General features: G+C 45.4%; 1 protein-coding gene across 1 annotated transcript in view; it reads right to left on the bottom strand.

The window, feature by feature from the left end:
- Nucleotides 1-14,850, bottom strand: part of Jazf1 (JAZF zinc finger 1) — a 289,737-nt gene extending 274,887 nt beyond the window's left edge. Inside the window, exon 1 of the mRNA XM_051152349.1 lies at nt 14,651-14,850. Coding sequence (XP_051008306.1) covers nt 14,651-14,765 — 115 coding nt within the window. The 5' untranslated portion in view covers nt 14,766-14,850. The remainder of the gene's footprint in view (nt 1-14,650) is intronic.
- Nucleotides 14,851-15,386: the final 536 nt, after the last annotated feature.

Below are 15,386 nucleotides of genomic sequence, written 5' to 3'. Positions count from 1 at the left end.
GTTTGGAAGCAAACATTGTTTTAAACGAGTTATATATAATCTTTTCCACTCTCGCTTTAAAATAAAATGCCAAATGAACTAGCTCAGTCAAATGAATTAGTCAACATTTTTATTTATAGATTCTTTAAAAATAGAATCTTTAAGAAAAAAAAGTAAGCAAGTTACATTTAAGGAGAACTGGAGTGCCAACTGGACTTTTCTCAGATCTCTCTCTGTGGCCTTTGGAATGGTAACAGCTTTGAGCTGCCTAGTGTTACCCAGAAGCCCAGCAGAAACTAACCATAATGAAGCTGTGCCATGTCCCACATCCTCAGTTGGGGCTGGACTTATCTTCCCTCCAGGTGGCATCACCTACTTACAGGTTCACAAGTGCAGACCCCCACTACCCTCTTCCCTTTACACCCCCCGCCCCAGTCCTGTCTGCCTCCCTTCTGTAACCAAATGGCTTCTTCACCCCACTCCTCCTGCAAGTGTTGCAGGTCTGTTCAGGCCCACTACTCCGTAAAGGCTCGCTCAGGGAAGTCTTTCTCTAAACAGACCACCCTGAGCCCCCTCACTTCACACTGGCCTCTCAGCCTCTGCCTCCTCATTCCTTTATTTTCCTCACCTTCCAACTGTTCAAAATTACTTTACTATACTATGTTTTACCAGTCTCTCCATGAGCCCAGGACTTCAGTTGTATAATCTACTGTTCCACCTCAGATCCTACACAGTGCCTGCACAGTTGACACTCGGCAAATGTTTACTAATGAGGAATTCGGAGTTTGGACGGTGCACCATGGAAAATGGAAAAAGAAATCACAATACAAATGTGATTTAACACTTATTAAATCAACTTGTTTGTTAGAGTCTTTCAAAATATAGATGGCACAGTGAAGGGGGGAATCAGCAAACGGGCTAAGGGGGAAATGCTGGGTCATTTCCTACAGGTAGGTTACACAGCCTGGACTAGCTGCCTAAGAGAGCCCAGTACACTCTACCATGGGAGAAACTACTGTATCTTATCGGACTGAAATAATTTCAGTAGGAAATGATTGTCAAGGGTGGCATTTAAAGCAGTCTCGATAACGTGTGTTTCTAAAAAATGGTCTGTCCCGGGGATTTCCTGAGGAGCTTCCAGCATCTGAGAATGTAACATTTCCAAGACTATTATCAAAGAGGTGCCTAGCACTTAAAGGGGAGGGCACGGCATTTTGTTAACTAAGCGTTTGTTCTTAAGAGTCTTCATAAAAGCCCTTCAAATCCTTTCACAACAAATAATACACAATGTGTCTCCTGTTTTTCCAGTGATTAGTGGCTGAAGGATGAGAAAAGCTGTTTTCTGTTTCTGAATAGTTTAATAAAGTTCTCTAAACCCTTTAAATGCATAATCTTATGTATAAGCACATGACCTAATATCTCAAAATTTAAAACTACATAAACAATACCAAGTTAAGGTTGACATACTTAAGAGACCGCAACAATTTGTGCAGACAACATGTCATAGAAGCAGTGAACATTTGCAAGGAAAGACGTGTGGATGAAGGGATATACTGTAGGCACACTGTGACATACTACAGCCTTGATGAGGAGGTGTTTTCTATGGTTTGTTGTTGTTGCTGCTGTTTGTGTGTTTTCTATTTGGGGGGGGGGGAGGTTGCAAGGGTGCAGGGCAGGTCTGAGGGGATGAGGAGATGAGAGGGACTAGAGCGTAGAATGTGAAACACACAATCAATTAAAAGTTAAAGAAAAACAAGTATCAGCGGAGAAAGCTCATTAGCACCTCTCAATAATCAATAGCTATAATCATCTTAGAATAAACACAGCACATCGTGGTTTCCACTGCTCTATCTTCTGTGGTGGTGTGGAGAACGTGTGGTTCCCAGGCCTCCTGAAGAGCTTCTTTCGGAAGCCTTGAACACCTTTTCTACCACAGAAGTCAAACTGTTTCCCTAGCCATGTAAGGCATTCCCAGTGGAAGCACATAGTCACATAAGATGCAAACACAGCCAAGGGCTGTCAGATACACCTGGGCTCCCAGCTGCTCACTCAGGAGGCCGAGGCAGGAGGGACTCGTGCACCATCTTAGGTGACACAGCCTGATTCTGTGTGGGAAGAAGGACAAGGGTTTTACAGAGCGTTGTCATACAGGCTGTAAGGGACAGGCAGTGGTCACGATGACAGCTGCCCACCCACGTTTCCCTCAGCACTCTACAGGCGCGGCAGAGGGGCGGGTTCCCTGGCCTGTGTCCTGGCTGCCTCTGTGTCCAGTGGGAATGCTGCTGCGTGTGTATACCGAAGGCTGCCGGAAGGCACTTTATAAATAATAGTTATATAGGGTGTAAGAGCTGCTCAAATTTGAGGATTTGATCTCAGAGATGGCAGGATCAAGATTCAAAAGCCAGTTTTCTACTTTGGCTCAAGTTTCTTCCACCGAGTCCCCAGCCTTCTTTATGTTAAATAGCCTAGCAAGAAAAATGAGGGAGGAAAAAGATACAATGCTGCTCAGATTGTAAAGTCCTCAGCAAGTGCCGGAGTATCAAACATGGAAGGCAAGGCTAGAAATAATTACACTAAGCTCCATACTATCACCAACCTGGCAAAAGCAAAATTTTTTATTCCAAAATGTAAAAATAAAATTAATTTCACTTTTACTTCCCTTCCACAGTTTTATAAAGTTATTTTTCATATTTCCTAAATATAAACTGTCCTGTACCAACTTGGCATCTGTGTATATATGCCAATATACACTCAAACCCATAACATGTGCATATAGACAACCCTTGTTTTAAAGATGTTTCCCACAGTCCACAGGCACTCTGTAAATCACTCTTTTCATAGCCCGAGTGCTGCTGGGTCTTCTCTTCCTGCTTCTGAAAATATTTCTGGAGGAAGAGAACAGGAAGATGACAAGACCCTGTCCTCTAGGCCGGAGCTGAATGTTGAAGGGAGAAACAGTACACATGGTGAGAGAAGCATCCATATGACAGACAGGGGCAGACACGCTAAGATACAGGGGAGCGTGGACTATAATAATTATTTTCATAAAATGAAGAAGCTGTCTGTACTGAAGCATATATTTTTACTATAATCTTACCAAGCAAAAATGTCTCAGTTCACATCTCACTAGATACAGTATGTAAGTCATAGGATAACATATTAAGCTCCAACTTGGAAGGCAGTACTTACATAATGGGCAGAATGTCTGCCTCAAAGTGCGCTGGGAAGGTGATTAAATAGTAGAGTGTTCAAAAGACGGTGAGGAGTCCCTAACTGAAAGCCTAGGGAATTATCCCAGACCTGCTACTTTAGACCTCCTTTGTGGAAAAAACCACTACACCGTTACATATGTAACACTCTTTTGAAATTGATTATTCAGCTTATGAAATGAGAATAAAACACAGCATTTTATAAGCTGGTCATATCAAAACATTACAAAGTCAACCCCCTCCCCCCAAAAAAAGTGTGTGTATAGTAACAGCCGGACACACTGCTAATCTCTGCTTGAAGCTGTACATGCTCATGAATTTTCATGACAATAATTTGCATTAAAATCACTTTCTGTAGGTGGAAAGATAAACCAGCCTTCCCTCAAGCATAGGTGATCAAATTCAATTTGCAATTATTACTATTTCAAAAGAATTACTTTCAGCCTCATATATCTTTGTTGGTAATGTCATATCAAGTCTTACAATTGTTGTCAAATTTGCAAATGCCTCTCCTTCACATATAAGCCATAAAATCTTAGGACATTTCAGGTTTTCTATGCATGGACTAACTTCACATATTCCTTTATTAATGACGCTTTGTTGTCATCATCTTTCATTATTATGCATATTCATGCCAAGTAACCCAGGGAACTTAAACACAGAGAATCTTTAAAAGTGCATTTGTCATTGCTTATTTGCATTTCTGAATATATTTGTAATAGGGAAGAGCTTCTATCCTGACTGAACTAAGGTTAAGAATGACCCCTCCATTTAGAATTTGACACATCCACTGACCAACTTCTGCCTTCATACTTCAAACCACTCCCCATGCCAGTATCACAGTTCATATTTATGCTTCGATGCTACCTTTGACCCAAGCCTTTGCAAAAGGACCATCAGTGAGCTGGGCAGTGGGCAGAATTCCTAGAGAGCAATTCTCACTAGAGGATGGCCAGGGAAAAGAGCTAGATACAAGGCGATATCATGAACTGCATCAACACCTCCCTCCAAAGCCAACTAATGATGTCCCCAGTTCACCCTCTCTTTAGTTGTCTCTTAATACCACTCTCAACTCCAACGCCACAGAACCTATGGAGAAACATCACAAGTTGAGTAAAGAAAAACAGTAGAAGTGCTATCAAAATCTTTTTCAAACTGTACAAATTCCAATCCTGTGTGTGCGTAGCCACACGCATGAGATACCAGAGATGGTAACCAGTCTTTCCTTATCGGGAGTTTTGCTTCCCATGGCTCCAGTAGCCTTTAGTCAACAGCAGTCTTAAAATATCAAATAGAAAAGTACAAAAAGAAGCTATCCACAAATTTTAATTGAATGACATTCTAAATAGGGTGGTGAAATCTTCTTCTGTCCTGCTCCGTCTTGCCTGGGACCTGAACCAGTGTGACCACTCAGTATGTACTACCCACCCATCAGCCTTAGTAACTAGCTGACTGACCAAGTGTTGGTTGCTTTACTTACTAGCAGCCCGAAAGTCACAGAGTAGAGATGTTAGCAACTTGGATGTGCCAAAAGGAGGCCAGACAGTAATGTCTTTAAGTGGAATGTCGAAGTTCTCAACAGAGTAACTAAAAATATATGCTCAATTTGCTAAGAAATTATGAAAGGACAAAGAAACATGTGCTTGTTTTGCTCTGATACTTCACTTCAAACTGCAAAAGTCAACAATCACAATGTGTATAACCGTAAATGCCTAGTTAAAATGAAAAAAAAAAAAAAAAGCATTAAGCTTGTAGGTTTAAAAAAAAAAATAGAAAGTATGTTCTGACCTATGGTGATACATAGAAAAAAAAATATCTGTGCACATATACAAATATATGCAGTTATATGTTACCCACATATATCTATGTGTAGATAACAGCAGGCACTAGTGTGCCTACTTTATGGGTATATGAATACATAACCTCTCTCTGTGTGCATAGACATTTGATATTAGCCATGCTTTTAGGCATCTACTAAGTTTTGGAATATATCGCCCACAGTAAAACAAACTACAATATATGCCATTTACACATATGCCACTTGTATATTATATACAGTACATATGCTATTTATATACCATATATACAGTACTTCCCACTGACCTTAACACCATGTATATGATCCACCCTAGGGAAAAAAATCACTGTTGTAGGCTGGCAGACAGTAAACAGTGCTTCCCCTGGGGCACTTGTTCTCAACCTTCCTAATGCTGTGACCCTTTAACACAGTTCCTAATGTGGCAGTGACCAACCACCCCTCCTGCCTACACCATAAAATTCTTTTTGCTGCTATTTCATTACTGTAATTTTGCTACTGCTATGAATTTTAAATATCTGTGTTGTCTGATGGTCTTAGAAAAACCCTGTGAATAGGTCTTTAGACCCTTGAAGGGGTCATGACCCACAGGTTGAGAACCACTGCCTTTGGGGGGTCAGCAGGTGAACCAGACAAAAGGAAGTATCCCCTCAGAAACCTGCCAGTGTTCTTTGACGATGCTAGGCAGAAGATGCACACTTAGTGACCCAGGACTGTACATTTGTTTCTGCCAAAAGATTTCATCCTTAATGTGAACATCCATTATCTGGTCCCTGCTTGCAGCTGACCTTTGTAAAAATAGTGAGAACTACCGCAATATCCGAATATTCCAGCACTTTAAGGAGAAAATGTAATTTTATTTATTTGTGTGTATGTGTTTCTGTGGCGTATGTGTATGTTGCATGTGTCTGTGTGTATATGTCTATAAATTATGTGTGTTTCTCTGTGTGTATGTGTCTGTTGTGTGTATATGTGTGTCTGTTATATGTCCATGGTTGTGTCTGTGGTATGTCTGTGGGGTGTGTGTGTGTGTGTCTGTGGTGTGTGTGTGTGTGTTTGAAGGCAAGCACACATACTCTGTAGCACTCATGTGGAGCTCAGAGGACGACTTTCAGGAGTTCTCTCCTTCTATCGTGTGGGTTCTGGGGCTTGAACTCAGATCCTCAGGTTTGTGTAGCAAGGGCTTTTACCTACTGAGTCATCTCATTGGCCCCAAGAAAATGTGATTTTCTTCCAACTCTGATTTAGAGTGTAAATGAAAACCATACATAAACTTCTGACATTTCTAATTTTCTAACTCTAAAATACACATTTGTGGGTCAGCACTTTACCCAAGTCAATGTGAGCAAACCTACCGCCTATTAGATTATCATGGAGTAAAACGAATATATGCAACTCAGAAAGCACTTCGGCAATAGCTAGTCATAGCCACAGCCATAGCCACACCACCAAAATCTGCAGGCAGAGGCAAGGATCCACGGGGTGAGAGAGACGTGTGAGGGAGAAGGTACGGAACAAAGCCTGGAAAGGAGGGCTTTCCCCAAGCCTCCTGCTCTGACACTGGTCTAAAGCTCCCAGACAGTCCCTGGAAAGGCCCTCTGCTTCAGGCTGGCGGCTTCCTCCCCGCCATCAATGGTAAGGATCAGATTCTCTGAAAACAGCTGTCAGTTTGCATTTCTAGAACTGTCTACAGAGGTGATGTCTATAGAATCCAGGACCTCTCAAGAAAATCATCTTCTTACGACTATGGCGGCTTTTGTCCACCGATCAGTGAGTTGTAAGCAGAGCTTTGGAATCAGTGCTTCGGTTACATATCAGAATTGTGTACACTAAAGGAGAGCAAGCAGATAATGGTGAGATTTATGAAACAGTGTGCTCAGCAGGGATGTTTCATACAGGCTGATGCGACTCTACGCGAGAAAAGAACAGGTGGAGAAAATGCTGAAGGCTGTTTTGGGATGCAGCGCACGACTAGGCTTGGGGCTCCTTGTGGTTGTGTGCCTGTGTGAAGGCACACATCCCAACCCTCTCAGGCCTGCACCCAAAGCCTTTTTGGGGAAGCAGGGAGCCACCTAGATCTTGCTGCCAAGCCACAGGGTGCAGAGAAAGCAGGAAGGCAGCAACAAGCCTTTCATTTATTCATATCCCCAGTCAGCTGCCCCTTCTCCCTACAGGAAAGCTCCTTAGGGGAAGGTGCCCACAGGTCCCAGGCACAGTGCCTCTTTTTAGTCCTGGTCTTTTCAAATATGTTCAGGCCAAGGGAAAGGCCATACTGTAAGCCACTGGCCTTGACACCACTTTCCTGGTCCACAGTGGCTAAGACCTTTGCCAGCATCTGAAGTACTTCCAGCCACACAGAAGTACATGCGGCCAAAAGCTGCAACACAAAGCAGATGACACAGGGGCTACTTCCTAGCTTCAGTTTTCAGGATATCCTGAAGACTTCCATCACTGCTGTAGGTAAGTGAACACACCTCTACTGCTAACCTCTATGCAGACTTTCATATGAGGATTACAAACATATTTATTTAGCAAATACACAAATGGAATAAATTGAGTGTGTAGACAGTGTAATATATCTTTTATCTATATAATCTCATTTAGTCTTCATCAATACTCCATGAAGAAGATGCTATTATTATTTTCATTTTATAGAAAAGGCGCACTATACCTAAGTGACCTGTCCAGCTGAGGCTGACAAGCTGCAAGCTGTAAGATCAAGCACGCTGGATTCACTCTCCTGCTTCCAGCTCAGTTACATTCTAGGGGAAACAGAGCAGATGTGCACGGAAGGGACACAGGAAGAGTACGACCAAGTTCTTCAGGCCAGCTTTGCATATCTATCCAGAACTAAAATCGTGACTCACACTTACCAAACATGAAACCTCAGGCAAGTCACACCTTTGTGCTTCTTCTCGCTTACCTATGGCACAAGGTGAAAGGCCTACATGTATTGAGCAACTTTAGACTCCACTATAACTCCTCTTTGATATGGCTACTTACTGCATTAATTAAATTGTGGCGCAGCAACCAAATACAGGACAAGAAGCAACTTAAGGGGGAAAGGGTTTAACAGGGCTCACAGTAGGGGGAAACAAGCTATCATGGTGAAGGAAGAATGCTGGCGGGAGTATAAGGCGGCTGGTCACCTGTGTCAGCATCAGCAAGCAGGAAGCCGACTGGGAAGGGGGTTGGACCATAAAACCTCAAGGCAACACCTTGGTAACCCACTTTCTTCAGCAAGGCTCCACTTCCTAAAGGCTCTAAGCCTTGTGGGGACTAACAGGAGCCCATGGGAAGGATTTCACATTCAAACCACAACATTTCGGTCTAACCCATCCCCCAGAGTCATCTCATAATTCAAAATGCACATATCCCAACAGGGAGTTGGGGACAGAGCTCAGTGGAACGTGCTTGCTTGACTGGGTTCAATTCCCAGCAAATACACAAATACAGTGACAAGTGCACTGTGAATAAATAAACAAACAGGAGCAGCCTTTGAAAAGTGGGGAGGGGGTGGAAAGAAGGCTCAGCAGTTCTGAGAACAATGTGCTGCTTTTCCAGAAGACCCAAGTTTGGTCACCAGCACTCACATCAGATGGTTCACTATCACCTGTGTGACACTCTCTTCTCTACTGACCTGGGAAGCTGCTAACATGTAGTTACACACAGTTATACGTTAATTTGTTTTAAATGCCTTTAAAAAGTCCTAACACTGTTACAAATCCCAAAGCTGCTTCCGAGGCTAGAGGCAATTATCTTAACTCTAAGTCCACGATATTAAAAAAAAAAAAAAAAAAAAAAAGTTATATTCTTCCAACACGCAATGGCATAAATGCTTCCATTCCAAAAGGGAGGAATCAGGGCACAGCAAAGAAAGATCAGGTCAAAGCAAGATCAAAAGCTAATAGTGGAAAACACCAAATCCTGGACCTCCATATCTGGCATTTGGTACTCGTAATAGATACATCTGGACTCCAAGGGCCTTGGGTACCATGGCCAGCTTTGCTACCTGAATCTTTCCTCAGTGGATATGCCACGGTCCAGGAATTTCTAGCACCCTCAAGTCTCCATTTCAACTTAAGACTTCATTTTCACAGCTTCGTGCCTCTCATAGCCTCTTAGGCCTCATTACAGGAAAAACCAATCCTGCCACGCATTGCCTGACATTAGCAGCTCTCTAGAGTCTTGGCAAAAGCCTGTATGACAGCCCTCCTCTCCCAAAACCCCTTACTCTTCTACCTGTAAAACTAGCCATGTGGAGGACACTACCAAGTTCTTCTGTCATCTTGAGATATAGGATGAACCCTCTGGGTCACACAGCTAGAGTGGCTCTGTGTCCCTTGGTTGTTGAATCTGCAGAAACACTTCCCTAGACAGTTGTTTCCAGGCAGGGAGGCTCCTCAGTAGCATGCTCCTCTCAGGCGCTCTCCTTTCAAGTACACTTGATTTTCATTAGACGGAGCCTTTACTAGGAGGGAGCTTGTCCTCACCACCGTTCCTGGTGTGTCAGCACAGAACGGGAAATTTGTCTTTCACTGCGTTCATCTCCGTAATAGCTCCAAGTGCTTTTTCAGCGCCTGCCTTGCCTGCAACCTTAAACTCAGGAAACTAGACATTTTTTTTTTTTTCTTACACCCTTCTGTTCCATTTGTTGCTCCTAGATTAAGGGCAGGGAGCAGGAACCCTACCACAGCCTAAATGCTGCTCTGCCTGGAAATTTCCTCCACAAACAAATTAGCCCATCACTTTTTAATTCAGCCTCACTAAGTTCTCAGGCTGTGAATGTGATACAGTCTTTACCAGGATATAACACCAATGGTCTCTAGCCCTGTTCCTGATGTAACTTCATGAGTTGGGCCTCTACTGATCACATTAATCTCAGCATTCTGAACTTCCAGACAGAAGGGCCCAGTACACTCTGCTAATAGCCTGACGTTCCAAACTCTTCCCACATTCCTCCTGCGAACAAGTTCCAAAGGCGGCTCTGGCCTAATTTATGACAGCAACCATCCCACTTCTCGGCATTATTTTTTTTTTAATCAAAGTTACTTTTCTAATTGTTGTCATCAAACACCTGACAAAAAAGAACTCACAGGAACACTTATTTTGGCTCAAGGAATGAGGTTCTGTCTGGCATGGTGGCAAGAGGTGTGAGGTAGCTGGTCACACTGTATCAACAATCGAGAAGCAGACCGCAGACAGGAAGTGGTGCAGGGCTCAGGGACCCTCTCTCTCCAGTGACCCACTTCCTCCAGCTAGGTTCTACCTCTTAAAGGTCGCCCGGCTTTCTATAACTGTACTACCACTTGGGGACCAAATATTCAAACCTATGGGAGATACTTCACATTCAAACGGCAGCATTTGCTAACTCATATGTGGAAGCAAATCTACATCGACAGGAACAAGCCTATGTTTCCTTTTCAGAGGCTCTCGCTCTATTAACTAGATAGCTTATAGACCCACTCCATGAAACGAAGCACCTGTGGGTCAGTACCTTGGTTTGAGAGGAAAACAAGTAAAAACATCAAGCTCAGTGATAGTCTACATCTAGAAAACGCCTGTCCTGGCTAGGGAAAGCCATTTCCTGTGACTAAGACTCCAGCCCCATAACTGAAACCTGCACAAGTGACAGCTAAGGTGAGGCTCTTACCATCCAGGGGAAGTCTTAAACGACCCGTTAGTTCACCACCATCACTAGAACTATATTGAGCCAGGGTCCTGCATCTCTCTTCCGAAGGCATGGTCCCATCTTGGGACCTGGGCAGTGTTTGCTCTCCCTGCCTGGCCCTCCCTGCTCCCATTGATGTCACCTCTTTCAGGATTGTGACCCTGTATTAGCTTCTAGGGTCTATCCTGACTAATTTATTTAAAATTCCAACATGCATTACTCCCAATCCACTGTACTTTATTCTAACTTTCCTTCTGTATCATTAATTACCTTTCAATATACTCTTATCAATTTACTAAGTTATTATTTATCTCCCTTCACCGGCATTTAAGATACCTCCAAAGTATGATGTTTTTGTTTTTGCTTTCATTCACCAAAAATAACAAGTACTTAGAACTGTCACCAGCAAAAAGCAAGTGCTATGGCGTCACATAAATAATTTCAAAATGCATCCAGAGATGAAGTCAGCTAAGGATTCCACCGTTGCTTTCTGAGTCTCAAAAGCCAAAAGACCTTCACAGCAGTGGTACAAGTGCTCATTCATGAGTCTGGGGCATGCCCTTCATGGCTAAATTTAGTTTTCTCAGTGCTTCTACGCTTCCTTGTTACCAGTATAGCCTCACCTATTTATGATTGTCACGCCAAGAGTCTTTCTACAAACTCCAGCATCCAGTCACCATGAGAAGCTTCTCTGGTCTCCAGGAAATGGCCCCAGGGTGGCCTGACAGCAGAGTGGAGAGGGTAGCACTTCACACGTGCCCGGGCTGTGGGTGCTTTGAGGCATCGCAAGCGAGTGGGTGGGAAGGCTTGGGCTTAGAATACTTGGGTTGTTCACTGAGATGGGACCTCGCTCCAGGAGCAAACTAACAGGAAGATGAAAAAAGAAAAGCAAGCAGCCAATCAGGAAAACATGGATAGCATCTTTAAGGGGGAGAAAAACTGCTTGAGATGAAGACTAGTAAACGCAAATTCAATCTGTCTCGAAGCCACAGGCCCTTGTTCCTTACTAGAAATGGGAAGAGGCAAAAACAGGAGCTATGCGTGAACTGCACGGCGAAGCTGGTGAAGGTGGAGCTGTGAGGCCAATAATCAGAGTCACCATACATGTGACAGATGCAGCTAAGTACACCTGTATAGGACAGACTGCCTCTCACAACTTAACGTTGGTAATTTAGTGATAAGAAATAGTAATAATGAAAACCACAGGTTCTGAAATTTGTTAGTGCTTCTGACTAGTGATCATATGATAACAATTAAAAAAAAAACATTATCTCTAACCCTCTTAAAGTTAGATATAAGACTAGAAAGATGTTTGGATAAAAATAAAACAACATACACATCTTGGGTCTTTTCATTAATCTTTAATGCGGCCACTAGCTGATTAAGACATTAAAAAAACTCATGATCTCATGTACAAAGCTTATCATATATCATATGTAGAGCAAACCACAATAAAGGGTAAAAATGTAGTGCTTTCATGGCTACTTTTGCATTTTTACTCTTTCCTCTCCATCCAGAGTGTATTTATATAATCCCAGCTACCCAGGTGTTATTTTTTAAAGACTTATTTATTATGTATACAGTGTTCTGCATGCATGTAAAGACTGCACCCCAGAAGAGGACACTAGATCTCATTATAGATGGTTGTGAGCCACCATGTGCTTGATGGGAATTGAACTCATGACCTTTGGAAGAGCAGCCAGTGCTCTTAACCTCTGAGCCATCTCTCCAGCCCCTAGGTGTTATCCTTTGTGAGATCAATTCCTCCCTCTCTCTCTGTATGGCGGTGGCCCTTTGAAGGCCTCTTCTCATCTGAAGTTCAGAGCACTTCCAGCGAACCTCTTCAAGCTTTGGATTCAAGTGTTTGTTCATTTTTAACATCTATTTTTAAAAAAAAAAAATTGCTGGAACAAACTATTTCTCAAGTATAATAATTGTTATCCCTGCCAAAACAATTTAAACATAAAATTTCAATACTCTCACCATTAAAAGAAAAACATTGGCCCTTTGGGAGTAAGATATCATCACTTAAAAGTGTAGTTTTAGAAAATTCATAAACCCTTGACCCTTTTACAAGATATCTGCACAATACTGGCACAATTTCTGGCATCTCAAAAAGAGACTTATGATTTACCAACTGCTAGTCCAAATCATCCGATTCCAAGTTAACTCAAAAGAAATAATAATGTTTAATTTATGTTAAGACTCAGCCAGGCGTGGTGGTGCACGCCTTTAACCCCAGCACTCGGGAGGCAGACGCAGGCCGATAGCTGTGAGTTCGAGGCCAGCCTGGTCTACAAAATGAGTCCAGGACAGCCAAAGCTACACAGAGAAACCCTATCTCGGAAAAAAAAATTTTTTTTTTAACGTTAAAACTTAAATATTTATCTTATAGTCAGCTAGTAGTTGTTCACGTAGAAGGCAACCAGATAAGGTTATTACCCAATTTATATAAATTATTGTTTATCCTCATGTAACTGATGAAATGGACAGGACATGTGATGACAGTTTTCTGCAGGTCGGGGGCTACCATTCACACATATTTACATAACATGCATTTATGTATTTACATTGTTTACACCTATCTCCATTTAGTTTAAGGAGTAAGGGGAGTACAGGGAACTAGGAAAAACACTTGTCTTGCACCCCTGCCTTACTAGCGTTTAAGCCATGATGAGAGCATGACTTTATACTTGGAGCAGTTTTCGCTGTGACTAGCCAGTCATGATATGAATCAGCAGGTTTGTTACCCTAGTAAACCACTCTTAAGGCCACCACAACTTGAGAGCCTAGCTCCTTTACCTCACTTTTATCGGAAGAGATGGGACAAACTATTGGTAAGATATTCTGAAACTTTGAAGATTCCAAAGCCTGACAATTACTCATCAGAATTGTGTTTCCAAAGGCATTTGCTGACGATTTTCATGATTAGCTCTCATTCTCGATGGCCCATCAGCCATGCTCTACACAGGCACTTAACGCTTGCTTATTAAGCGCCCACTGTGTGCAAGGAGAAAGCATTCTACAAAGCAAAGGGGCATAAGGTTCTGTCTCATTTTATTCGTGCATAAACGCACAGCAGTCGTGATTTACTCTCTCAACTTTGCAGAAACGTGAGCTGCATCCACATGGCGTAATCATGGCATTCTTTTGGTCTTCCCGAGGCAATTCACAGGTAGCCTCATCCTGGCAACCCGCTGGCCCTCTTCACCTTCCAAACCCTCAGGGCCTCTGGGGAGCCGGCGGCCACACCTCTGCAGGTGCCTGGTCTTCTGAGCCAGAAGCAAGCAACCCATCTCCCTCCACGGGGACAGGGAGGGATGAGTGTGCAAACGTGGTGCAAGGACTTCCCCGGGAGGCGCAGTACTTAGAAGGTCCCCTGGGTCCCCGGAGACCCAGCCGGCCCCGCGGGGCGCCCCTCCCCCGCGTCCCCGCGCCGCGCAGGCCCTGCGGGTACGGGCGCACCTCCGGCCTAGCCGCAACGCCAGCGCCGCGACACGCCCGCCCGCCGCCTGCGGGCTCCCCTCCGCCTCCGGGGCCTCGGGGCGCTCCAGCCGGGGATGGGCGCGGCCCGCAGCCGCTCCAACCGCAGCCGCCAGGCCGGGCCCCGCGCCCGCGCCGCCGCTCAGAGCACGCAGCGCCCCGCGCCCGCCGCCGCGGGCCCCCTCCCGCCGCGCCACACCTAGCAACCGGCGCTGACAGGACGCAGGCGGGGGAGGAAGCGGAATGGCTGCCGCGGCGGCGCCTCCCCGGCTCCCGCCAGCCTGACAGCTCCGGCCGGGCGGAAGCGGCGTGCGGCACCCGCCCCCCGCGGCCCGCGCCCGCCCTCGCCCTCGCCCCACGGCCGGCCACCCCCTGCGCCCCGCGGCCCTCCACGCCCGCACCTTCTCGGGCGCCCGGCCCCCCGCGCCACCCCGGCGCTCGCCCGCCGCCCGACCCCCGCACCCCCCAACCCCCCGCCCACCCGGGCCTCACCGATGTGGTTGTCCTCGATGTGCTCGATGAGGTCGGCCAGCGTGGGGAAGTGGAGTCCGCAGCCCCCGAAGCGGCAGGTGTTGGAGAAGAAGGAGGCGGCGGCGATGCCTGTCATGGTGCTACATCGAGAGCCCCCCGGAGTCGGCTCTGCGAGCGCCGCGCGCGCGGAGGCGGAGGGAGGGGCCGGGGAGGGGGCAGGCGCGGGGAGGGCAGCGCGAGCCCGGGACGGAGGAGAGGGGGCGCGAGGTGGAGCGCAGCGCCGAGCCTCCGGGAGGCAGCGGGAGGCGGCGGGAGCTCGGGGAGGGGGCGGGGAGGACTCCGCGCCTGGGAGGGAGGGACCAGGCGCGCGCCGGCAGCTGTGCGGCCCCAACCTCCGCGACCCAGGCCTCACCTGGCAGCGCCCGCCTCCAACTTTACGTCCCTGGGCCTGCCCTATCGCAGTGTGAGGTGCCTGCGGTCCGCTTCGAGCCTCCTTGGTTATGGGCATTACATTCTTAATAGATACATATCTATTAATTACACATGGTTTCCTTGGATGGGCACTCAGGGAGTTAACCCGGCCCTCTCAGGGACATTTGTTTCCACTTGGCCACCTGTCTAGGTGTGACAGTGGCAGTCACTAGGGACTCAGGAAAGGTAATTGTGTGCACCTTAGTCTTTAAACTTTCTCATTAAAAAAAAATTTTTTTCAAGTCCGTATTCTCTGGAGGTTAGTAGTAACTAATTGATTTTAATG

This window comes from Acomys russatus, chromosome 10 (assembly GCF_903995435.1).
Source record: "Acomys russatus chromosome 10, mAcoRus1.1, whole genome shotgun sequence".
Classification (NCBI taxonomy): Eukaryota; Metazoa; Chordata; class Mammalia; order Rodentia; family Muridae; genus Acomys; species Acomys russatus.
The sequence above is the reverse complement of the archived record's forward strand: the minus strand, read 5'-3'. Positions and strand labels throughout refer to the sequence as shown.